The sequence below is a fragment of the Protopterus annectens genome, chromosome 9.part0, assembly GCF_019279795.1.
Source record: "Protopterus annectens isolate FY-2018-M chromosome 9.part0, PAN1.0, whole genome shotgun sequence".
In the NCBI taxonomy this organism is placed as follows: Eukaryota; Metazoa; Chordata; order Ceratodontiformes; family Protopteridae; genus Protopterus; species Protopterus annectens.
The window spans coordinates 570,948,570-570,976,372 of record NC_056743.1 but is presented as its reverse complement, the minus strand read 5'-3'; the positions used below and the strand labels follow the sequence as shown (position 1 = coordinate 570,976,372).

The 27,803-nt window shown below is 42.0% G+C and overlaps 1 protein-coding gene across 3 annotated transcripts in view; it reads right to left on the bottom strand.

Moving 5' to 3' along the window:
* Window positions 1–27,803, bottom strand: part of SLC23A2 (solute carrier family 23 member 2) — a 1,130,684-nt gene that overhangs the window by 156,260 nt on the left and 946,621 nt on the right. For all 3 annotated transcript variants that reach the window (XM_044083095.1, XM_044083098.1, XM_044083097.1), the window contains exon 13: window positions 15,222–15,351. In XM_044083095.1, coding sequence (XP_043939030.1) covers window positions 15,222–15,351 — 130 coding nt within the window. The remainder of the gene's footprint in view (window positions 1–15,221; window positions 15,352–27,803) is intronic.

Here is a 27,803-nt window from a genome sequence, read left to right as displayed (position 1 = left end):
CCCTTTTTTGGTACTAGGAACAGGCGAGAATAAAATCCTAGGCCCACTTCTGACATAGGGACCGGTTGTATGGCTCCCATTTGGAGCAGCAGAGAAATCTGTTTGTGAGCCTCTATTCTTTGCTGAGGAGGAACGTCTGGTATGCCTTTGAAAGGAGGCAAGGTATGGAAATAAAACCTGTAACCCTGGTGTATGATATCCAATACCCATCTGTCTTGGGTAATTAAACTCCAATTTTCCTTGAAAAGTGCCAACCTTCCTCCCAAAGGTGCTGCCAGACGAGAAGGCTCTGGCAGCTGAAAAGGTAGGTCATTGGGTCTGTTTACGAAAGGACTGACCCCTGCCCTCACCCGAAGACTGTGCAGGAGAACTCCATGTTCTAGGCCTGAAAGAGCCCTGAGCTCTGCCCCTACCACGTCTAGACCTACCCCTAGACTGGGAATCATAAGAAGGATACGTCCACCCCCTTGGTAGGCCAATTTCTGCTAAACTTCGGAGGCTGAACCTGCAAAAAATCTTTAACAGTCTGCATAGACTTAGCCTTATCTTCCATTTTCTTTAAGACTGCCTCAACAGGTGAACCAAATAACAAATCAGATTGTAAAGGAGCATCTAAAATCCTTGTCTTAACATGGTCAGCTAAATTCTGATCCCTTAGCCAGGCGTGCCTGCGAAGAACTGATCCAGTGGCAGCCACCCTAGACGAGGCCTGTACAGCATCAAAACCACATTGGAAAGAATGCTTACCCACTTGTTCAGAGACATGTACCAAATCTTGTAACTCTTTACAGTCAATACCTTCCGCCAGAGCATCTACCTTAGACTTCAATTGAGACAGTAGATAGTTTTGGTATTTCAACATGTGAAACTGGCAATTCAGAGCCCTCATAGCAAGGGTAGAAGAAGTATAGACTTTCTTTCCCCATCTATCCAAAGCCCTGGCCTCTTTATCTGGAGGAACCGGATTTTTAACAACAGAAGCCTTAACACCCTTAGGCCCCTGACTAACAGTTTCTGGGTCCGCCCTAGGACTCTTAAAAGATACTTATGAGCTTCAGGCACCCTATAATACCTATCCGCTTAACAGGAGCAGGAGGCAAAGAATCAGGATTAAGAGAGGCCTCTGCAAACACATCCTCCACAACATCCAGAACAGGAGGTATAGCCAAAGGTCTATGCTGGGGTAGAAACAAAAATTCCCTAAGCCTTTTCCTGGAATCAGAGAAGTCCTGACCTTCCCACTTAAAATGCTCCCTCATGGAATGAAGAGTCTCTGAAAAGAAAAATCCTCAGGAGGAGAAGCAGAAGGAGTAGAATCATCCACATCAGAATCAGAATAAGGAGAGTACTCCTGCAAGTCTTCAGCCGAAGACTCTGAAACATCTGAAGCCTGCTCAAAACTCCCCAACTCAGGTTCCACCCTAGGCCTCTTATCAGGAGGGGGCAAAGAACCCCTAATCAAGGTAATCAAATCTTCTGCCATTTTAAGCATATGCTTCTTGGGCACAGATCCTGAAGAACTAGGAGTGACACCAACTGAAGCTAAAGCTGGCCTGCCTCTGGGAGAAGCCTTGGAAACAGAAGGAGAAGGCCTAACCACCCTGGGAAGGGAAGGGAGTACAGTAACCTGAGAAGCCCCTTCAGCCTGACCTGCCTCCTGAGAGGCCACATCTTGCAATAACAAGGTCTCCCCCTGGGACTCCAGAGAAACCTCCGGTGGAACCACCGGCTCCACCGACACCTCTAAAGAACCGGCGTCCGGTACGGACGACTCGTCTAACCTGGGCTTAGCTGCCTTATCCTTGCGCTTCTTCGAAGAAGAGGACGCCGGAACATCCGACGGCATATTATAATTGCACCGCTTCCCGAAGACTAACCTGGCACAATCTAACCTTCTCTTAATAGTGCGCTTATTGAATCTAGCACAAAAGCGACACCCAACAATGTCGTGCTCAGGCCCTAAACAAGGAATACACAAAGAATGATAATCTCTATGCAGTATCTGTTTCCCACAAGAAATACAGTTATTCACTTTTTCTGACATCCGGTAAACCAATGAGGCAAGAAAAAACTAAAATATTCCCCAACGGGGTACTTAGCCAACTTTGACTCGGTCTGAAACTCCGAATTCGAAAAATTTCAGAACGCCGAACGGCACTTGCAACGCTGCTTCTGCATCGGACCATGCGGCAAAAAAGACTGAGGATATGACGTCGGTCATGCGCATTTGTACCCTGATGTCCTGATGTCAGTCTAATGCGCCTTGACCGACGTCAGCCTTATACTTTGATATTCGGGCCGACCGAGGACAGCGGACTACCCAAGTGTAAGGACTGCAGCAATGTGAGATGAAGAACATCCACCTCAGCGTCTGTAAAACAGACGACAATCTGACAATAAAAACTAACAAAAGAAGCTGATAAAAATATATTGAAATTATAACCACAACTGTGGACTGGATTGTGAATATCGGTTAAGCGCTTTCACCCGTATCCTACAGGCTTCTTCAGAACACCATAAAAGTAAAACTTCCACCTTTAATAAAGTACAGTTTTGTACCTACCATAAATGTAGATGTTCGAAGATCCACATTGCTGCAGTCCTTACACTTGGGTAGTCCGCTGTCCTCGGTCGGCCCGAATATCAAAGTATAAGGCTGACGTCGGTCAAGGCGCATTAGACTGACATCAGGACGTCAGGGTACAAATGCGCATGACCGACGCCATATCCTCAGTCTTTTCTTGCCCCAGATGTCAGAAGACCCTAACAAGAAAGGTCAAAACACAAAGACAACAAAACAACCAACCAACCACCCTAGTACTAATAATATGTACAATATATACAATATACACAATATTTACAATCCAACCCACACAACCGCCTCTAACTACAGAGGGAAGGAGGGAGGTAAATTGGACTGCAGCAATGTGGATCTTGAACATCTACATTTATGGTAGGTACAAAACTGTACTATGTTCTTCATCTCACATTGCTGCAGTCCTTACACTTGGGTAGAATCCCAAAGCAGAGGTAAGGGAGGATGGCACAACTATAAAGAAGCAGGAGCTGCCAAAATGCCCTGTAAAATAGCACTGGCAAAACCAGCCCTAGATTTAGAGTAAAGTGGAAGGTGATAATGCTTAGAGAAAGTATGGACTGAACTCCAAGTAGCTGCCTCCAAGATATCTTTAGTTGCCACCCCCCCTTAAAAAGGTTGTTGAAGTGGCAGTAGCCCTAGTGGAATGAGGCCTAATCCCAGCTGGAACCTCCTTGCCATGATGGGAATAACAGAAAGCAATGCACAACCCAATCCACTTAGAAATAGTTTGTTTTGACACAGGCTTGCCCTGAGAACTCAAAGCAAAAGAAACAAATAACTGCTGAGACTGCCTGAACCCTTTAGTTCTGCTCAAATAATTTCGCAACTGCCTGTGTATATCCAAAGTGTGCAAAATCTTTTCCCCTTTATTTTGGGGTTTGCATAAAAGGTAGGCAAATGAATAGTTTGGTTTAAAGCCACACTAGAAACCACTTTAGGCATAAAGGAAGGATTAGTACGCAAAGATACCCTATCCTTATGGAAAATTAAGAAAGGCTCAACTGCCATAAGGGCCTGTAATTCAGAAACCCTTCTCGCAGAGGTAATGGCCAACAAAAAAGCAGTCTTCCATGATAAATATTTCAACTCAGCAGTAGCTGCAGGCTCAAAAGGTTGTAGAGTGAGTTTCTCCAACACAAAATTGAGATCCCAAGCAGGAGTAGGAGCTCTCCGTGGGGGTCTTATATTCTTTGCCCCTCTAAGGAATTGCTTAAACAAAGGATGAGAAAACAATGGTGGGTCACAATCATAGTGAGCAGAAATTGCTGCAGCATGAATCTTAATAGAAGAGAAGGACAAACCTTTGTCCAGTAACTCAGTAAGATATTGAAGAGCCACACTTAAATTAGGCTTTGAAACATCAAATGCTTTTGCTGCACTCCAAAATAAAAATCTCTTCCATTTATCTGCGTACACTTTCCTTGTACTAGGCCTTCTGGCCTCCAAAATAACATTCAAAACTTGCTGTGGAAGCTGAAACCCTCCAGGGTTTAAAACAGAATATGCCAGGCTGTCAGGTGAAGAGAGTGAAGTTTGACATTGAGTAAATGACTGTTCTCCTGAGACAGCAGGTGAGGAATCGAAGGTAAAGGCCATGGAGGCTCCCATACCAGACTTCTCAGTAGCGGGTACCAATGCTGTCGAGGCCAATCTGGAGCTATTAAAATAATCTTTGGCTTGTCCTGTCTGACCTTCATAAGTACCTTTGGGAGGAGAGGCAGAGGAGGAAACGCATACACATGAAGATTGCTCCAATTGAAGGAAAGAGCATCCACTTTCCAAGCTGTGGGATGAAAACTTTTTGTGCAAAACTTTGGCAGCTGGTAGTTTAGTGGAGAAGCGAACAGATCTATGTCTGGAGTTCCCCATGACACTGTCAATTTCTGAAACACATGAGGATCCAATTTCCACTCGTGGGGATCCATAATTTGTCTGCTCAACACATCTGCTAAGGAGTTCTGTGCTCCCGGCAGAAACCTTGCCTGTAGATTTAGCTTTAAACTGAGAGCAGTCTCCCACAAAATCATTGCTTGTCTGCACAGAGGATAAGAATGAGTTCCCTCTTGCTTGTTGATGTACCACATGACAGTTGTGTTGTCTGTTAGAATCAACACCTGCCCTGGAAGAAGTAAATCCTTGAAAGCTATTAATGCAAATTGGACTGCTAACATCTCCTTCAGGTTGATATGTAGATGCAGAAGTCTGGCAGGCCACGTGTCTTGTATCCACTTTCCATTTAGATGAGCTCCCCAAGCTTTGTCTGAGGCATCTGTCGTTAGAATCTGACTCGCCTCTGGCCGGGTCACAGAGAGTCCCTTGTTTAGGTGACATTCCTGAGCCCACCACAAAAATTCCTTTTGAATGCAAGGTATTATCTGAATGACAGTGTCCATATCTTGGCAGTGCTGTGTCCATACATTTTTGAGATACCACTGTAGCTTCCTCATATGCAGTTTGGCATTGGGAAGCACCAGAATACAAGATGCCATGAACCCCAAGGCTTGAAGGACTGTCCTTGCAGTCAGCCTGGACTGATGAGACAATTGATGGAAGTAAAGAGAAAGATTCTTTTGTTTGTCCGGGGTCAAAAAGGCCATCTGGGATGCTGTATTCAGTCTCACACCCAGAAAGCACATGTCCTGAGAGGGTACTAGACTGGACTTTATTTAGTTCACAGAATACCCCAGGCATCTTAGCACTGCTATCACATAGTGTAGATGATGAAGTTCATCCTTTCCTTGAGCCAGAATCAGGCAATCGTCCAAATAAGGATAGATCTGTAGTCCTCTTAGCCTGAAGAAAGCTATCACTGGAGCCAGAACCTTCGTGAACACTCTGGGCGCAGTAGATAAGCCAAAGGGCAATGCAGAGAACTGATAATGAGAAGTCCCAGCCCGAAAACGTAGATACTTCCTGCAACTTAGCCTGATAGGAACATGAAGGTAAGCCTCCTTGAGATCCAGAGTCACCATCCAGTGATCTTTGCCCAGCAGAGGTAAAAGCTGTTGTAACGTCAACATTTTGAACTTGGGAATGTCCAGATAAGTGTTGAGGATAGATAAATCCAAAATTGGTCTCTACGTGTTCCCCTTTTTTGGTACTAGGAACAGGCGAGAATAAAATCCTAGGCCCACTTCTGACATAGGGACCGGTTGTATGGCTCCCATTTGGAGCAGCAGAGAAATCTGTTTGTGAGCCTCTATTCTTTGCTGAGGAGGAACGTCTGGTATGCCTTTGAAAGGAGGCAAGGTATGGAAATAAAACCTGTAACCCTGGTGTATGATATCCAATACCCATCTGTCTTGGGTAATTAAACTCCAATTTTCCTTGAAAAGTGCCAACCTTCCTCCCAAAGGTGCTGCCAGACGAGAAGGCTCTGGCAGCTGAAAAGGTAGGTCATTGGGTCTGTTTACGAAAGGACTGACCCCTGCCCTCACCCGAAGACTGTGCAGGAGAACTCCATGTTCTAGGCCTGAAAGAGCCCTGAGCTCTGCCCCTACCACGTCTAGACCTACCCCTAGACTGGGAATCATAAGAAGGATACGTCCACCCCTTGGTAGGCCAATTTCTGCTAAACTTCGGAGGCTGAACCTGCAAAAAATCTTTAACAGTCTGCATAGACTTAGCCTTATCTTCCATTTTCTTTAAGACTGCCTCAACAGGTGAACCAAATAACACATCAGATTGCAAAGGAGCATCTAAAATCCTTGTCTTAACATGGTCAGCTAAATTCTGATCCCTTAGCCAGGCGTGCCTGCAAAGAACTGATCCAGTGGCAGCCACCCTAGACGAGGCCTGTACAGCATCAAAACCACATTGCAAAGAATGCTTACCCACTTGTTCAGAGACATGTACCAAATCTTGTAACTCTTTACAGTCAATACCTTCCGCCAGAGCATCTACCTTAGACTTCAATTGAGACAGTAGATAGTTTTGGTATTTCAACATGTGAAACTGGCAATTCAGAGCCCTCATAGCAAGGGTAGAAGAAGTATAGACTTTCTTTCCCCATCTATCCAAAGCCCTGGCCTCTTTATCTGGAGGAACCGGATTTTTAACAACAGAAGCCTTAACACCCTTAGGCCCCTGACTAATAGTTTCTGGGTCCGCCCTAGGACTCTTAAAAAGATACTTATGAGCTTCAGGCACCCTATAATACCTATCCGGCTTAACATGAGCAGGAGGCAAAGAATCAGGATTAAGAGAGGCCTCTGCAAACACATCCTCCACAACATCCAGAACAGGAGGTATAGCCAAAGGTCTATGCTGGGGTAGAAACAAAAATTCCCTAAGCCTTTTCCTGGAATCAGAGAAGTCCTGACCTTCCCACTTAAAATGCTCCCTCATGGAATGAAGAGTCTCTGAAAAGAAAAATCCTCAGGAGGAGAAGCAGAAGGAGTAGAATCATCCACATCAGAATCAGAATAAGGAGAGTACTCCTGCAAGTCTTCAGCCGAAGACTCTGAAACATCTGAAGCCTGCTCAAAACTCCCCAACTCAGGTTCCACCCTAGGCCTCTTATCAGGAGGGGGCAAAGAACCCCTAATCAAGGTAATCAAATCTTCTGCCATTTTAAGCATATGCTTCTTGGGCACAGATCCTGAAGAACTAGGAGTGACACCAACTGAAGCTAAAGCTGGCCTGCCTCTGGGAGAAGCCTTGGAAACAGAAGGAGAAGGCCTAACCACCCTGGGAAGGGAGGGGAGTACAGTAACCTGAGAAGCCCCTTCAGCCTGACCTGCCTCCTGAGAGGCCACATCTTGCAATAACAAGGTCTCCCCCTGGGACTCCAGAGAAACCTCCGGTGGAACCACCGGCTCCACCGACACCTCTAAAGAACCGGCATCCGGTACGGACGACTCGTCTAACCTGGGCTTAGCTGCCTTATCCTTGCGCTTCTTCAAAGAAGCGGACGCCGGAGCATCCGACGGCATATTATAATTGCACCGCTTCCCGAAGACTAACCTGGCACAATCTAACCTTCTCTTAATAGTGCGCTTATTGAATCTAGCACAAAAGCGACACCCAACAACGTCGTGCTCAGGCCCTAAACAAGGAATACACACAGTATGATAATCTCTATGTGGTATCTGTTTCCCACAAGAAATACAGTTATTCACTTTTTCTGACATCCGGTAAACCACTGAGGCAAGAAAAAACTAAAATATTCCCCAACGGGGTACTTAGCCAACTTTGACTCGTCTGAAACTCCGGATTCGAAAAATTTCAGAACGCCGAACGGCACTTGCAACGCTGCTTCTGCATCGGACCATGCGGCAAAAAAGACTGAGGATATGACGTCGGTCATGCGCATTTGTACCCTGACGTCCTGATGTCAGTCTAATGCGCCTTGACCGACGTCAGCCTTATACTTTGATATTCGGGCCGACCGAGGACAGTGGACTACCCAAGTGTAAGGACTGCAGCAATGTGAGATGAAGAACATCCTTTTAGGCGCCAAATTTACAAATTCAAACATTCCCACGAAACCGCAGCTTCAAGCAACCACCCCAAATATCACATATCTGTTGCTCCTGCTGTTCAATACACCAATGCAGTCTCACAATCATGTCAATCCACCTTTCATAAATACATGTAATAAAAATGTAAAAATAAATATAAAATATATAAATTACAACTATATGAAATTACATATATAAAATAATGATAAATTACAATGTAAGTTTATGCATATTTATACACTATAAACATTTGGAACTGAATAACCCATCTACTTGTGCTAAACAATACCACTCTATTCAAATAAGATCAGATAAATGTACCTAGCCTAGATAATAAACAATTCTACGCTTCCCTGGTCAATGAAAATTGTGTGAATAACTTTTAAGTATAATGTATAAAGTATCAACCAAGTACATAATACATTATAAATTAGCTTCAAGAATAGCTTTTAGGAATATACTATCATTAAGTCCTGGGTATGTTGTGTAGGGTAATGAAACCAGACAAAGGCGGAGTGGTGGTAATATATGATAATTTTGAATATATTAACAGGATACACAATATTCTTTATGGATCTGGGAATTATGAAACCATTTCTGTGAATGAGATAAACACTGCCTACCAGAGAATTGACAGTTATATAGAAGAATTCCTCATTGATGGGAGAATTGATAAAGACATTTATAAATTTTTAACAGTCAAATTCCCTAGGTTGGCTATTTTGGTAGGCATTCCGAAGATCCATAAGAATATTTTAGATTCACCCTTCTAACCTATAATTTCTGGAAGTAATTCTAAAACTTTCCCCATGGGAAGATACATTGATACTAAACTGAAACATATATATAACAATATTACTCATTTAGTTAAGGATTTGTGGGAGTTTTTGAGGAATTATCCCACACATACATGGACGGACGGTTATTTGTTTGTAACTATTGATGTCATTGACCTTTTTTCTAGTATTCCAAAAAAGGCGGGTCTTGAGGCTTTTTTTAATAGCATTATGAAGCATGCTGATATATGTTGGGAAGAGGTCAGTTTAATCATGGAAATGATGGACATAGTGCTTGATAATAACTTCATCTTCTATGAAGGGGACTATTTCAGGCAGACCAGGGGAGTAGCTATGGGAGCAGCATGTGCTCTCATATTTGCAAACCTGGTCATGCTAGACTGGGAAGAACAGGTCCTCTTTCCTAGCAGTTATTACACCCATATTGTCCACTATGTAATATTTTTCGATGATATCTATATGTAATGGAATTCTAATGAGGACAAATTATTGGAGTTTATTCAGTTCCTGAATGTGAGTAGTGACTTTTTAAAATTCACTTACTCTTATAATAAGGAAGGTCTAGCATATTTGGATACCTTGGTATATAAATATGAAAACACTTTACAGTCAAGAATATACAGAAAAGAAACCTTCTCTAATGACTACCTGGCTTATGAAAGTTACCATCCAAAGAGATTAAAGCAAAATATATATAAGGGCCAATGTATAAGGGCCCTTAGGATGACATCGAAGTATGATACATTGGTAGAAGAGATAGGTAACATACATTCAATGTTTTCCGAAAGACGGTACCCCCAAAATATGTTAGACAATGTGGATCTCTATGTAATAGGGCTATGGGAACAATTTATAAACCTTTATTAGGTTTAGGTAATGAAGCAAATTCAGCACAAAGCATTGTAGGTAAGCCCCAGCCAACAAAGAAAGTAAATGAACAACACCAGAGATCATTTATATTGTTGTATAGTCCAATGTCAGATGGAGTTTTACAAATTTTACAGAATTTTTGGTATTTAATTAGTAGTGATGCAACACTTAGGGAAGTAGAAGGAGTTAAGCCAGGAATAGTGTATAAGATGGGAGGTAACATCAAAAAACATCTACAAATAGAAAGTATGTTGAAAAATATTTATAGGATGGATAGTAAGCAATGTACCACTAAATGTGGGTCATGTAAACAATGTTGTTACATTCTTGATATAAATGAGATAGTGTTAAATAACATATTTAGATCAAGACTAAGGTTAGTGAAGGGGAATTGTAACTCCAAGATGGTTGTGTATATTGCCATATGCCAGGAATGTTTAAGTTATTATGTGGGGAAAACGGAGAGAAGCTTCAAAGAACGCATTTATGAGCATACATATAATATAAAGAAAAGGGATTCAAAAGTGCGATTTACAGACATATCGAACATAATGGCCAAAATCATCAGTTTAAATTTGCCTTGTTGGAAACAATTACAAATGACTCTAGAGGTAAGGATCATAAAAAAATATTGAATTACCGTGAGGCATGGTGGCAGTTATACACAGATGCCACAACATACCCGGGGCTTAATGATAGTATATCCCTGAAAGCTATTCTTGGAGCTAATTTATAATGTATTATGTACTTGGTTGATACTTTATACATTATATTTAAAAGTTATTCACACAATTTTCATTGACCAGGGAAGCGTAGAATTGTTTATTATCTAGGCTAGGTACATTTATCTGATCTTATTTGAATAGAGTGGTATTGTTTAGCACAAGTAGATGGGTTATTCAATTCCAAATGTTTATAGTGTATAAATATGCATAAACTTACATTGTAATGTATCATTATCTTATATATGTAGTTTCATATAGTTGTAATTTATACATTTTATATTTATTTTTACATTTTTATTGCATGTATTTATGAAAGGTGGATTGACATGATTGTGAGACTGCATTGGTGTATTGAACAGCAGGAGCAACAGATATGTGATATTTGGGGTGGTTGCTTTAAGCTGCGGTTTCGTGGGAATTTTTGAATTTGTAAATTTGGCGCTTAAAAGGTTATTAAAGGCGGAAGTTTTACTTTTATGGTGTTCTGAAGAAGCCCGTAGGATACGGGTGAAAGCGCTTAACCGATATTCACGATCCAGTCCGCAGCTGTGGTTATAATTTCAATATATTTTTATCAGCTTCTTTTGTTAGTTTTTATTGTCAGATTGTCATCAGTTTTACGGACGCTGGGGTGGTTTTTGCCACCTGAAGCGTTCACGTCAATAAACAACGGAATTTTACAACTTTTTTGTGGAGGAATTCTTGGGCATCTCTGTGCGGATTTTTCTTCATCCTGTTACTTGCACTTTTGAGATTGGACGTGTGTCTGCTGACAGAAGAGGTATGAGTACACTTATTGGTAATCCGTGGTCATATTCCATCATTTTCAAACATGCCTACATGTGATGTAATGATTCTGGTCACACCCATTCTGGCCCACATTAGGTATTTCAAAGGTGGTGACTCTAAACAAAATAAAGGCTGCAAATAATGTACTAAACCACATCAATGTATTAAGTATCAGCTATGTAACAATATTACCAATGAAGGACCCAAGACAATACTGAATTGGACATGATGGTGGGTGTTTGTGTGTGTTTTGGACGTAGGATATATACAGACCAGAATGCGCTTCAGAGAAATGTATCAAAACATTTCAGGGATGTGAGTGGTGAGCCACTGGGGATGCACAAGCCAGTGCATTTCTTTGTGCCAGTCCCAAGCCCAGATAAATGCGGAGGGTTGCGTCAGGAAGTGCATCCGGCGTAAAAATTCTGCCACATCACTTATGGTGCAAAAATTTCATATTTCCATACCGGATCGGTCGAGGCCCGGGTTAACAACGACCGCCACCAGTACTGTTAGCCAACAGGGTGCTGGCGGAAATTGGGCTACTGTTGGCTGAAGGAGAAGAGGTGGGCGAAGGCATGCCCGAAGGCAGGAAGAGAGGAGGAAGGTTAGGAGTGTAGCAGTGAGGGTAGGAACTTTGAATGCTGGCAGTATGACTGCTATAGGAAGAGAGCTAGCTGATATGATGGAGAGAAGGAAGGTTGATATATTGTGCGTGCAAGAGACCAGATAGAAGGGAAGTAAGGCCAGGTGTTTAGGAAACGGGTTCAAATTGTTCTATCATGGTGTGGATGGCAGGAGAAATGGGGTAGGGGTTATACTAAAGGAACAATATGCCAAGAGTGTTTTAGACGTGAAGAGAGTGTCTGACAGAGTGATGTTTATGAAGCTCAAAATTGATGGTGTAATGATGAATGTTGTTAGTGCATATGCTCCACAAGTTGGGTGTGTGATGGATGAAAAAGAGAAATTTTGGAGTGAGTTGGATGAAGTTGTGGTAAGTGTACCCAAGGGTGAGAGACTAGTGATTGGAGTGGACTTTAATGGGCATGTTGGTGAAGTGAACAGAGGGGATGAGGAAGTGATGGGTAGGTATGGTGTTAAGGAGAGGAATGCAGGAGGTCAGATGATTGTGGATTTTGCGAAAAGGATGCACATGGCTATGGTGAATACATATTTTAAGAAGAGGGAGGAGCATAGGGTGACGTACAAGAGTGGAGGAAGATGCACACAGGTGGATTATATTCTATGTAGGAGGGCCAGTCTGAAGGAGATTGGAGACTGTAAAGTGGTGGCAGGGGAAAGTGTAGTTAAGCAGCATAGAATAGTGGTCTGTAGGATGACGTTGGTGATCAAGAAGAGGAGGAGGAGTGTGAAAGCAATGCCAAGGATTAAATGGTGAAAGTTAAAAAAGGGTGATTGTGAAGTGGAGTTTAGAGAAGAATTAAGACAGGCACTGGGAGGCAGTGGAGAGTTACCGAATAGCTGGGTAACTACAGCAGAACTAGTAAGGGAGACTGCTAGAAAGGTGCTTGGTGTGACAACTGGACAGAGGAAGCAGGACAAGGAGACATGGTGGTGGAATGACGAAGTACAGGAGAGTGGAATGAGGAAGTACAGGAGAGTATACTGAGGAAGAGGCTGGCGAAGAAGAAGTGGGATTGTCAAAGAGATGAAGAAAGTAGACATGAGTATAAGGAGATGACGCGCATGGCAAAGAGAGAGGTGGCAAAAGCTAAGGATAAGGCATATGGAGAGTTGTATGAGAGATTGGACACTAAAGAGGGAGAAAAGGACCTGTACCGATTGGCTAGACAGAGGGACAGAGCTGGGAAAGATGTGCAGCAAATAAGGGTGATAAAGGATAGTGAGGGAAAGGTACTCACAAGAGAGGAGAGTGTGTTGAGTAGATGGAAAGAGTATTTTGAGAGGCTGATGAATGAAGAGAATGACAGAGAGAGAGAGAAGGTTGGATGATGTGGGGATAGTGAATCAGGAAGTGAAACAGATTAGCAAGGAGGAAGTAAGGACAGCTATGAAGAGGATGAAGAATGGAAAGGCTGTTGGCCCAGATGACATCCCAATGGAAGCATGGAGGTGCTTAGGAGAAATGGCAGTGGAATTCTTAACTAGATTGTTTAATGAAATTTTGGAAAGTCAGAGGATGCCTGAGGAGTGGAGAAAAAGTGTTTTGGTACCTATCTTTAAGAATAAGGGTGATGTGCAGAGCTGCAGTAACTACAGAGGGATAAAATTGATCAGTCACAGCTTGAAGTTATAGGAAAGAGTAGTAGAAGCTAGGTTGAGAAGGGAGGTGATGATTAGTGATCAGCAGTATAGTTTCATGCCAGGAAAGAGCACTACAGATGCAATGTTTGCTCTGAGAGTGTTACTGGGGAAATACAGAGAAGGTCAGAAGGAGTTGCATTGTGTCTTTGTAGACTTGGAGAAAGCATATGACAGGGTGCCTAGCGAAGAGTTGTGGTACTGTATGAGGAAGTCGGGAGTAGCAGAGAAGTATGTAAGAGTGGTACAGGATATGTACGAGGGTAGTGTGACAGTGGAGAGGACTGCAGTGGGAGTGACAGATCCGTTTAAGGTGGAGGTGGGATTACATCAAGGATCAGCTCTGAGTCCTTTCTTATTTGCAGTGGTGATGGACAGGTTGACAGATGAGATCAGACAGGAGGCCCCGTGGACTTTGATGTTTGCAGATGACATTGTGATCTGTAGTGAAAGTAGGAATCAGGTTGAGGAGACTCTGGAGAGGTGGAGATATGCTCTAGAGAGCAGAGGAATGAAGGTCAGCAGGGCTAAGACAGAATATATGTGTGTAAATGAGAGGGAGGGTAGAGGAATGGTGAGGATGCAGGGAGTAGAGCTGGTAAAGTTGGACGAGTTTAAGTACTTGGGATCAACAGTTCAGAGTAATGGTGAATGTGGAAGAGAGGTGAAGACGAGAGTACAGGCAGGGTGGAATGGGTGGAGAAGAGTGTCAGGAGTGATTTGTGACAGACGGGTACCAGTAAGAGTGAAAGGGAAGGTCTACAAGAGGGTAGTGAGACCAGCTATGTTATATGGGTTGGAGACAGTGGCACTGACAAAAAGGCAGGAGTCAGAGCTGGATGTGGCAGAGTTAAAGATGTTAAGATTTGCACTCGGTGTGACTAGGATGGACAGGATTAGGAATCAGTATATTAGAAGGTCAGCTCATGTTGGACAGTTTGGAGACAAAGCAAGAGAGAGACGAGATTGCGTTGGTTTGGTCATGTGCTGAGGAGGGATGATGGGTATTATTGGGAAAAAGATGCTAAGGATGGAGCTGCCAGGTAAGAGGAAAAGAGGAAGGCCTAAGACAAGGTTTATGGATGTGGTGAGCGAGGACATGCAGGCGGTTGGTGTGACAGAGCAAGATGCAGAGGATAGGAAGAAATGGAAAGAGATGATCCGCTGTGGCGACCCCTAACGGGAAAAGCTGAAAGATGATAATGATGAAGATGATGAGTGGGTGCATGCACTGCACACTGCCAGCTTAGATGCAGTGGTGCACAATCCATGCCTGTGGCATTTATGCAGTGGAACTCTGTGTACAATCCCACACCACTGCCAGCACTGTCTACGAATATCAATGCTTTTCAAACTTGTACTGGCCACAGTGTGCAACTTCCCACGTACAGAAATCCACACCATTTTTATGAATATGGTGGCAGTTATCTAATAACAAATATGGATTCTACAACTACATTATACTGCGCTCAAAAATTAACAGCATAACAGAAGTGAAAAAAAAGGTACTTTCAAGTCAGCCTAAACTGTCATAGAGTACCCAAATAACCTATGATGCTTTGAGCATATCATGTTCACATTTAAACTTTATACTTCTTATTTTTGTCATAGCACTTCACGGAATCTGGGCTGTCATTTTTTTTAATAAGTAAACATGGAGTAATGTGGGACAGGAATTCTTAATTGTACTCACCAAATAATGTGCAGAAGAGTGCTCCAAGCACAGGGTCTGGGAGAGATGCAAACAAGGCACTGAACTTCCCAACTGATCCCAGGAGCAGCATGAAGGCAGCACCATACTGGATAACTCTACGACTTCCAACCTACATAAAGCATGGGACAGAGACAAAACTGTATCTTATTTTAATGGTACCTCAACCAAAACACTTTATGACTACAACAATCAGATGAGTAAAATCAATGACAAATAGCAATACTACAGAAGACATGGTAGCCTGAGAATTTCACAAATAGGATGGCCCTCCAAACAGTTTTAAAATGATCCACCAGCTGTCAGGGATGTAGCCAGTGAATTCCATTTTGTACCCAGATGCTTACTGCTACCACCCCCCACCCCCCCCCCCATGTACCTGGCATTTAAAAAGTGGTCATATCACTTGAGACATTATCCCACCTCAGACCAAACTTAATGTGAGTAACATTTCAGCTGCTCAGCCAAAAACTACCAAAGTTATTGTTTTTAGATTTGCAATAATCTCTGCAAGCAAACTATACATTTTTAAGAAGCATTAATCTAGATGGTTATAGACATCATATGGCTCGATAAAGTCCCAATGATTCTAACAGGTTAAAAAAAATTGTACTCTTTTTTTAGAGCACAAACAGTATGTCTGGCCACACCCTTGTACTACATCACAGAATTAGAGAAAGATGGAGTAAGACAGTAAACACAGTAAGCGGATAACTCAAGTCTTACCCTTGGAATTTTAAGCAACCTTCCACTAGAGGAGTAAAAGAAACTCACAGGGGCATAGAGACAAAAGCACATCATTCAACTAATCAAGATCCTAGCAGTGCAAGACCTTTACAGTTTAATAACTAATAACGCTATCCCAAGTTTGAAACAGACGTCAGTAGTGTAAGGAAGCTATACTAGCTAATACCAGTATAGTTCTGAGAAGGGCTTTGAGGGACCTGACTTCTGGTTCCTTAAGCAAAGGCAAACCAGCATTGCTTTTGTCAATACTGGGCAAAGAAGTTAAGTCAGACTTCTTCACTTCTTGCTTTCAACACAGTATTTTTAACCAGAAGAATATGTTCTCACAAAGAAAGCTGTACTCCCAATCTTGACAACAGATTCTGATATCTGATCAAGAAAATGAGAACCCATGTATTCTCCTGAAACATAAAACAGTCTCTGTCCAGTGCCATTCAACAATGAAGGTGAACTGTCAAACTCAGGTCTACCATCATATGTATTTTCTAGGAAGATAAACTCAAACACTAGACATTCAGGAATGTCAGATATTAGAATTGTATGGTTAATTTGCAGGGCTGGTATGATTTAGTCCTGGAATGTCTGTCGACCTACATCATCAGTATAGTGCTTTAAGTGGCTACATGAAGGAATTCTAGTATGTACGCATGTTTATCCATTACCAAAACACAAAAAAAAAATCATGATAATCCACAGAACTCTACCTAAAGGTGAATTAAAGAACTATTTCTGCACCAAAAGAAAACTGGTTCATACATGTTAATGCAACTTTACATCTATATATATATATATATACACACACACAATTACATCATTATTGGGCAACAAAATAAATGAGTGACACAAGTGACAGAACAAAACTGAGCAACTGCACAAATGTGTGACATACAAAATGAGTGACTCACAAATCATTGACACTATCAGTAAACCGTAGCAACAAAATCCTGATGAAGCATCACCTGAACATTGGTACTGTTGGGGCAAAGTTTTTTAATAAAGTAATGTGTAAGGTTAAGTTTAGCACACACGAGCAGGGGTGGGCAGGTGACTGTACCATCTTACATATGTGTACTAACCCTAACACTCTCCCTGTCCGTGATATAAACTTCCCTTTTAAAATATCCAAATTTTTTTAAAAATGCTTGTTCATTGTTATAAATTCTAGAAACTTTTAACCGCCTGACTTTTCACTATATTTAATTTTAAATATTTGGGTTGATTGCTAGAAAAAAGTAAATGTGTTTTGCTAAAACAATTCTTTCCACACAACCTAGAATTCAATTTACCCGTGTCAACATCCTTATAAATTTCCCTATCCAAAACCTGAATCACAGAATGTGATCCTTTCATAACACATTCCACTTATACCACAGTCTCACAGATGTATTTATAAAAAGATGACAGATATGTGACACTACCCCTCCAAATTAGAGAAATACCAACAGAATTAAAATAAGTTACTATATGTACACTAAAAGCACTGCTATATACAAATGTCTCTTCCCATGATGCCAATAACAGATTATCAAAAGTAAGGGCTATATTAGCTCTCATAACTGCTTCTATTATTTGCTTTAAAAAAATTATCAAAATACAAAAAGTTCAGTTGTGTACACCTACATAAATGTAGATGTTAGAGTGTATTCACTGTTGCAGTCATCACATTTGGGTTATCCCTGCCAGGGTAGCCCTCAGATGGCCCGAATACCAGAGACTTAGTATTTCTGCATCGGTTGCTGTAGCTCCAGGACTGATCTCAGATGGTCAGTAGTATAAATTAAGGCAACCAATGCCATTACATCAGTTTGTCTTGCCCTAACCTGTCAGAAGCCCCCAAGTAAGGAGCCATGTTCTGGTGGAAGAAACCCCACCAGTGAAAATAAACACCAATAAGTCCCTTGTAAGGAAAGAAAAGAAAAGGGGGATGGAGGGAGGGAAACCACGACTGCAACAGTGAATACACTCAAACATCTATATTTATGTTAAGTGTACACAAATGTACTATGTTCTTCGTGTTTCACTGTTGCAGTCATCACATTTGGGTTGATTCCCAAAGCTGAGGAAAAGGGTGGAGGCAGTAAAGGAAACTAGGGGCTGGCTAGGGTGCCCTGCAAGACTGCAGAGGCAAACCCTGCCCATGATTTGGAGAAGAGAGGCAGGTGGTAATGCTTGGTAAAAGTGTTAACAGATGTCCAGGTGGCAGCCTACAGGATGTCCCTGGCGGGGACTCCTCTGAGGAAAGATGCAGAGGTTGAGGTTGCTCTGGTGGAGTGTGTCCTGACTCCCTTGGGGGAGGCTTTCCATGCTGTTTGTAGCAGAAATGGATACAGTGTGCTATCCATTTGGAGATGGTTTGTTTGGAGATGGCTTTGCCTTCTGCCCCTGTAGCAAAGCTAACCAGCAGTTGATCTGACTTCCTGAAGGATTTAGTCCTGTCCAGATAGAATCTGAGCTGTCTGTGCACATCTAGAGACTGCGGAATTCTTTCCCCCTTGTTCTGGGGATTAGGGCAACTGAATAGATTGGTTGAGAGCCACACTGGACACCACCTTGGGCATGAAGGATGGGTTAGTTCTCAGGGATACTCTGTCAGCATGGAATATGATGAAGGGTTCGACAGCCATGAGTGCTTGCAGCCCAGAGACACTTCTGGCTGAAGTGATGGCCAGAAGGAATGCTGTTTTCCAGGAGATAAATTTTAGCTCTGCAGAAGAAGCTGGTTCGAAGGGGGGGGGGGGCAGGGAGAACTTTTCCAATACAAAGTTAAGGTCCCAAGCTGGGGTTGGTGCCCTTCTGGGTGGCTTCAAGTTGCTAGCCCCTCTTAGGAACTGTCTGATCAAAGGGTGTGAGAAAAGGGGCTGCTCAGTGGGAAAATGAGCAGAAATAGCAGAGGCATGAATTTTTATAGAGGAGAAAGAGAGGCCACTGTATAGCAGGTCAGCTAAATAATCCAGGATGAGAGGGAGGGAGGGCTGTGCCGTATTGGTTCCCTTAGCCTGGATCCAGGTGCAGAACCTTTCCATTTGTCAGCATAAGACTTTCTGGTGCTAGGGCGCCTGGCCTCACGGATAACATTTAGAACCTGTTTACTGAAGGTGGGAGATTGGTTCGGAGTTAGGGAATAAGCCAAGCTGCCAAATTGAGTGTTTGCAATTGGGGATGCATGAATTCCCATTCCCTGTGGGTCAGGAGGTTTGGAACCTGAGGAAGGTGCCATGGGGGCAGTGGTGAGAGGCTGCGCAGCAAGGGGTACCAGTGCTGCTGAGGCCAGTCTGGAGCTATCAGCATGGTCCTTGGTTTTTCCTCCTTTATTTTGAGCAGTACCCTGGGAATGAGAGGAAGTTGAGGAAATGCATAGACCGATAGGCTGACCTAGGGGAAGGGAAGGGCTTCCATTTCCAAGCCATGCAGAGATGCTCCCTGGTGCAGAATTTGCTGAGCTGATGGTTGGTGTGGGAGGCAAAGAGGTCGACCTCCGGGGTGCCCCATTTCTGAGTTATTAGGGTGAAGGTTCTTCTGTTGAGTTGCCACTCTTGTGGCTGCAGAAGATTTCTGCTTAATTGGTCTGCCAGAGAGTTGAGAGAGCCTGGCAGGAATTGCGCTAACAGGTGTAGTTGCATGGCAGAGGCTGTGTGCCAAGGGGTTATGGCCAGCCTGCATAGAGGGTAGGAGTGAGTCCCTCCCTTCTTGTTGATGTACCACATTACAGTGGTGTTGTCTGTTTTGATCAAGAGAGCCCCTGGAAAAAGAAAGGGTTTGAAAGCTGTCAATGCGTGCTGCACAGCCATCATCTCTTTTTGACTGATGTGCAGAGGGATTTGCTGCAGGCTCCATTGCCCCTGTATGCACCTGCCGTTCAGGTGTTCCCCACCAAACACAGTCTGATGCGTCTGTGGTGTGGGTCTGGGTGGCGGGGGGTGGTGAGAAAGGCAGTCCCTTGTTGTGGAAGCATGCTGTTGCCCACAAAAGGAAATCTTTTCTGATGCAGGAAATTATAGGTATAAGAGTTTCCAGGTCTTGAGAGTGTTGACACCAAAGGCTTTTTAGGTACACTGAAGTTTCCTCATATGCAGTCTGGTATATGGAATGAGTAGTACGCAAGATGCCATGAACCCCAGAGCTTGCAGGATTTTCCTTGCAGATAGCTAGGGCTTGGTGGCTAGTTAAGAGAAGAATGCTGTCAGGAAAATTTGTTTCTCTGGTGTAAGGTATGCCATCTGGGATGCTGTGTCCAGGCTTGCTTCCAGGAAGATAATCCTTTGGGTGGGCACCTGTCTGGATTTGTTTTCGCTTGATTGTGTACCCTAGGGAGGTTAGAAGGGTCTTGACAAAGGCCAGGTGCTTGAGCAGCTTTTCCTGGCTGGCTGGCTGAATCAGGCAGTCATCTAAGTATGGGTAAATCTGGATATTTCTTTGTCTGCAAAAGGCAATGGCCGGAGCCAGACATTTTGTGAAAACTCTGGGAGCAGTGGATAAGCCAAAGGGAAGTGCAGAGAACTGAAAGTGCTGAGATCCTGCCCTGAAACGGAGGTACTTCCTGCATGATTCCCTAATAGGAATGTGGGGGTAGGCCTCTTTTAGATCTAGGGTGGCTAGCCAAGCATCCTTGTAAAGCATGGGTAGCAGCTGCTGGAGGGTGAGCATTTTGAATACTGGAATAACCAGGAAGGTGTTTAGAATGGATAGATCAAGGAAAGGCCGCTGGTGCCCTCTTTTCTACGCACCAGGAAAAGTCTGGAGTAGAAACCTTGGCCTATCTATTATGCAGGAATGTGCTCTACTGCCCTCATAGAGAGTAGGGAAAGGATTTGCTTTCGAGTGGTTGGGAAGGGTGTGGAAGGAAAATTTGCATCCCTGAGACACTATGTTCAGAACCCAGTGGTCGCTGGTAATGGTGGCCAGGTGCTTGCGTGGAAGGAGAGTTTTCCTCCTACGGGTAAGTGAAGGTGGGCTGAGGGAGGGGGTGGGGGAAGTGAGTCATTTTGAGTTCTTACCATAAGGGGGTGGCTTAGAACTCCCTGGTTTTGAAGTGGAGGTAGTCCACTGCTTAGATCTCTGCATTCCCTGTGGGTGCTGTCTGGGGGGTCTGGTTCCCCGGGGTCTAGGCTGCACTGGTTTACTGGAAGGAGGAAAGGACCAGTGTTTAGTGGAACAATGCCTGCTGAACCTAGGTGGCTGGACTTGCAAGAAATCCTTAATTGTTTGCATAGATTTTACTTTTTCTTCCATCCTTTTTAGGACATCTTCTGCCTTATTGCCAAATAAGTTATCTTTGTTCAAGGGGGCATCCAACAATTTAGATTTGACATGGTCTGGCAAGGGCTGTTCCTTAAGCCATGCATGCCTTCTAATGACAGAACCAGTGACTGCTGTCCTGCAAGAGCTTCTAGGGTGTCAAAACCACAGTGCAAGGTGTGTTTAGTTATTTGACTTGCAGAATGCATTAACTCTTGTAATTCTTTATATTCTGCCCAAACAGGAAAGGAAGTGCTGAAATTTCAGAATATGGAACTGACAATTTAGTGCTCTGATAGCAAGAGTAGCTGAGGTGTATACATTTTTACCCCATCTGTCCAGTGCTAGGGAATCCCTATCTGAGGGGGTGGGATTCTTAGCAGTGGTTGCTTTAATTCCTTTAGGCCCTTGAGAAATTACCTCAGGGTCAGCAGTAGGATTCTTAAAAAAAGAGAAATATGTGTGAGCCAGGGACTCTATAGTACCTGTCTGGTTTTCTGGGTGCAGGAGGGAGGGTGTCAGGAGTCAAGCTGGATTCCAGGAAAACATACTCCACAACATCCAGGACTGGGAGTATGGCCAAGGGTCTGTGCTGTGGAAGCTCTAGGAATTTCCTGTGTCTCTCTTTAGACTGAGAGTAGTCTTGACTCTCCCATTGGAAATGCTCCCTTAAGGTATGCAGTTTCCCCAAAGGAAAAATCCTCTGGGGGAGAGGCTGAAGGAATTGAATCCTCTGCATCAGAGTCCTCATAAGTAGAGAGGGGTTGCATGTCTTCATATTAAGAGGCATCAGATTCATCTGACTCTTGTTTGGACAGAACTACAGGGGATAGATCTCTTTTCCTTTTGGAGGGGGTAGCTTGGCTACCCCTGATCAGCATGATAAGGTCTTCCACCATTTTAAGCGTTTGAGACTGAGGCAAGGAAGCAGGTGCTTGAGAGTGGGTCGTATGTTTCTTGGGTGTGGTTCGTACACTGGGACTTAGAAACAAGGTCGTTTTTGAAAGAATGGTAGTAGCGAAAGAGGATGTCAGTTTGTGTAGAGAATCGGTAGTGTGAAGGACTTCCTAGGAAGTCGGTGCCTGCTCAGTGGCTCCAGACCCATCCAAGGTAGAGACAACAGCAGGATCCTTAGTCGAAGAAGAGTTTTGTGGCATACTGGACTCCGAAAGGGTCTCAGTAGTGGCCTCCCAATCCACAGAAGCGGGCATCATGGGCTGTGAAAGTGCCTCACTAGGGACCGGAGAACTGACGCGACTAGCTTAACGGAAGCGTCATCAGTAGGTTTGGATCTGTGTAGTCTGTCTATGTCTTTATCTCTACTTTTTTTGGAAGATCTGCTGTCGGATGGCTTACTGAAGCCATATTGGAGCTCGAGGACTGTAAGCGAAAATATCTGGTTACAATAAGAGGCCGACGATGGATAGTTCTGGCGTTAAAGCACAGAAGTGACAACGGGGGGACGTCGTAGTCTGGGCCTAAACAAGTGACGCAGTAAGAATGGAAGTCTCGGTGTGGTATTTGCCTTCCACAGGCGAGACAATTAACTTTTTCTAACATCGGTTAGTGCAAGAAAAAAGGATCCCCATTGAGGTACTTAGCTTTAGAAGACTTCAACTTCAATTCGGTAGACGAAGTCGGGTAGCGGTCGACCGGCACTCATGCAAACTGCTTCTTCTTTGGGCTCCACGGCAAGAAAAACTGATGTAATGGCGTTGGCTGCCTTACTTTATACTACTGACGACAGTCCTGGAGTGACAGGAACTGACGCAGAAATACTAGGTCTCTGGTATTCGGGTTGGCCGAGGGCTACCTTGGCAGGGATAACCCAAATGTGATGACTGCAACAGTGGAACACGAAGAACATTAATTATTCTCCAACAGTGAAAATAAAAATTCTTCCACAATTTCAATGCTGTCATGTATTAACCACTTCTTGTCCTTTAAAATGTCACCCACCAAAGCCACACCACTACACACATACACACACACACAACCTGGTAACAACCGGACAGCAGAATATATCCTCTTCTAGACATTTCAACATATGCAACAAGAAACTGTTATACCAGGCAACCTCAAAAGACTGGCAGCTGATTAACAGTGTCATTCCCTTGGAATTGAGTATCTTATATGACTTTAAACAGTTAATCACCTCACCCACTAGAATCAATTAAAAGTCTGACAGGTACTCAACTTTAGATTGGATACTTACCAACAAATCAAACATTTGGATGTCTGGAAGATATAAGTGATAAACTTCCCATCTATGTAATGAGAAATCACAGTACTCTCCAAAAACGTAATCTATAACCAATTTCATAATGAAAAACACTTTAATAAGGGCACCTTTATCAACAGTCTAACCCAAATTAAAATCCATGTCACTTGATACCACCATTTCTCAGTTTAATTACAATTTTATACATATTCTTAACAGTCTAGTACCTGTACAAATAAATACTCAAATCAAATTCTATACCATGGCTAACTAAAAGCATCATGCTAAAGAGACAAAGCCTGGAAAGAATGGCATAAAAGCAGAACACAAAATAAATTTCATACATTAAGCTGTAGCAACAACTTCACTAAGGACTGCATTAAAATGGATAAATGCACCTATTATACCAACCTCCAATATAAACACCAAACAAATCCAAGACATTTTTGGTCATCACTAAACAATCAATCAGATTCTGGCCAAACAACTATACCTTTCCTTCAACTACTAACTCCACTGACTCAAGTCTATCTCAATTTAACACCTACTTTGTACAGACAGTACTATCTCTGATTAACAATAATTCACCCCCCTCATTCTGCCTTAACCAGTCACATTCATTCTCTTCCTCCCAATCCCCACCTATAATATAAAAAAAAACTTCTAATAAAACTAAAACTAACCTTTTTAACTGCCATCCATCTTCCAACCAAATACCTAAAAATAGCAGTTGTCATGGCTTTCCCTGCACTGATAAACTGATCCAAATCTGAGAGATATTTCTCATTGATCTGGGAAAAATCCTACACAATACGACTCTACAAAGGTGGTACATAAACAGCCGTTTCCAACTACAGACCTACTGCCATCCCATCCCCTCTGTCAAAAATACTACAAAGATGCATCGACTCTTAACTTATGCAGTACATTAACTCCAACAACCTTCTTTCCAAAACTCAGCATGGTTTTAGACCTCACCATAGTACTACCCCCGCTCTCTTCAATTTCACCAATATCATAAAAGAACACAGAAATGACACAATCTAGTATCTTCACTATTCTTAGATGTATCAAAATCATTTGACACCGTATCCCAATAACATCTTCCTACAGAACTTTCTTCCCTCAGCATCACCCAGCTCTCTCTCTCATGGTTCCCACAGCTGACTCACAGGAAACAAGCAGTCAAATAGATACAAAATCTCTCCTCTTCCTTACCGGCCACCATCGACTTCCCAGAAGGATCAATATTAGGCCCCCTTTCATACAATTTTTATAAACAAATTATATACTCCCACTTACCTCATTAACATCATTATACATGGTGATGAATGAAGCCTTAAATTTGCAGCTCCATCCCTTCCAACACTTCACATCACCCAAAATTCCTTCACTGCTATCAAAACCTGACTGAAAGATGCAAATCTATTTTTAAATCCTAATAAAAATAAACAAAGTTTAAGCACTTTACTCCTAAACAATGCAAAAACAAAATGCAATCTTTAAAAATAACCTCATCCAACAACATAAAAATTGAAACAGTATCCAAAACAAAACTTCTGGGTTTCCCAATGGACAATAATCTCAAATCTGACCAACACATATTGCAAGTCATTAAAAAAAACACACTAGAAACTCGCTCCCGCATTAGAACCAAACACTACCTGGCAGATGATGCAAGACAAACACTAGCATCTACCTGCATTCTTCCATTTCTACTCTATACCTCACCTATTCTTACAAACTTAAAGAATACACTTAAAGTTAAAAGTCTCCTCCTCTTGCTATAATAAAGTAGCCAAAGTTGGTGCCAGACTTACATATAGGCGATGTCACTGCGAAGCCCCGAAACAACTAAATTGTCTTATTCAACCCAACTATTTTACATACTCACAAATTAGTACTGGATACAATCTTACACATCTTACACATTTACTAGAAAAATGTGCAGCACTAAAAGACAACCTGCAGCATTACTCTAAGTTTAACCAATAAACTCTTTAGTAATGACAACTAAGTCTAAAAACACAGCAGGCAACTAGATATATGAATCTAAACTGTGGAACACCAACCCACCATACCTAAAACAGACCATGAAACTCTCTGCCTTCAAGCTCTTGTTAATACATAAACAACACGCGGTGGTGCAAATGCTCCTCTTCTGGGAAACTCAATTTTCTTTTATCAGCTCATATTCCTTTATCTCTTTATAACCTTTATCATGTTACACACAACAAACCTTTCTACCAGTACTTTTCAATTACCTTCCTACGCTAATCCCTACTTAACATTTCAGTTTCATTCTGACCTTCCCATTTTATCAATCTCTTTCAAATACTTTCCCCAATTCACTTATGAGCAAGTTTTACGTCACTATGGACCCTAGTGCCCTTACCCCCATTATCATTGGCTCATCAGCTATACATTGCCAGTCTCCCTCTTCTAACTATTATCTAGTCACTGAAAGTTTTGGTATCCTTACCTCAGTTTTATTTATTCCTACCAGCTATACTGTAACCCTTCTTACCTATGCTTTATAACTCACATCTAATGCCCGAGTTCACATACACTGCACACTAAATGTTTTACATTTGGAAATTAATATCATGTATATCAGCACTTATGAAATACCTGTTTTATCTTTGTATAGTGTCACTACAGAAAAATTACCCATCTGCAGCTAGATGCCTTAAAAAACTATATACTGTATCTGTAAACATATTTGTTTGGTCATGCATTATCAGGACCCAGTCAGACTTTTATGAATAACAAAGACCAACAAATAAATAATGACTTAATATCAAAGTCACAAATACATCTACAAGATCCACTATAATGGTATCTCATTAATCTACAAAATCAAATGTCCTTAATTTAAGATGGAATATTTTCCTAATGGATTTTACACATTTTCTACCAATAAAGCCAGAGACATAGTTTTTGATCCACCCATAATGATTACTGGTCAAAATGAAATGTCAAAATCACCAACATGCATTTCAGGAATTCCAAACATCTTTGGAATCTAAGTTTTTTCCCCACACAAAATGTATAGAGTTCTTCACTAATAACACCCTTTTAATTTAGTTGTAATTCACATAACACATTATCTATTTTGTATACTCTGAAAAACGCAATTTATTCTTTGCCTCAAAATCACCATCATTTAACATTTTTAACACATAATCTCTATATTTGTTGATCATTACCAGAATCCAACCCCCGTATCAGCTTTCATGAACCTGTAATCTGCATATTTTACCATATTTTGTGTTCATATAGAGGTTAAAAATTACTACCAGTTTTTTATCAAATAATGAATATCCTTTTCACAAACATTATCAAAAGTGTATAAAACAGGATGCAAAACATGGTTAAGCTCACAAGGTCTTTTAAACGATATTTCATTTTCCAAATTTTCCTTAGGATGCAACATTTAAAAATGTTTACTAAACTTTTACATCTGAATAGAGTCTTAAATACATGTGCCCTTTCCAAAGGCAAAAAAGGGAAGCCCTTTTTCAGTAGAGACAGTTTCATTGAGTTCAATGCCCCAGTGGAAAACTTTACTATTTTAAACTGAAGCACGCAGTCACTAACTACCTTAATTTTTTTGTCCACTTAAAGATGCCCTCATTGTCCTGCTTCGACCGCCCTAGATTATACCAAACAGTCTTATTCTGAAATGGTCTTTACTGTAAATGGTAAGGCTCTCTATTTGCTCTCTCTGAATGTTGAGCAACTCCACTGATATTTTCTGCTCTATAGTCTTCCCTTATTATTTCAAACCTTGTCTAAATTGGTTTCTCAACCATCTTTGTTTAGATTAGTTTGTTAGACACATCCACATCTTGCTGAAAACCATTCTAGTGCTTTTTATTCAGTCATAATGACTATCTCACTACTTCATTCACTTTAGCGAGAAATACTTCTCCATCCTGTAGCATCTCCACCATAGTGACTTCATCATCGTCTACAATCGACACTTGGCTCTTAACACCAGAATGCCCTTCATTGGAAATACAAGCCGTATTATTTCCATATTCTTTCCTATCTTTCAGCAACTTTGTAATAATTCTACTTTTTAGACTCATGCTTCTATGCTTCCATAAACACTCCTCTATTTGATTGTCATAGTCAATCATTCTGTATTGATTTGATATGGGTAACCCACTTCTCAATGTCTCTTTTCAATTTATCCAACTATTTATCATTGTCCTTCATAAAATTCAATTAATTTCAATCCTATATTATTATATGAAGCAACCACTTATTGAAACAATTCAGTACATTTATCTACTCCATCACATATCCAGACCTTTTGAGATATGTTACTCACAGATATCTCTCAGAATACAAAC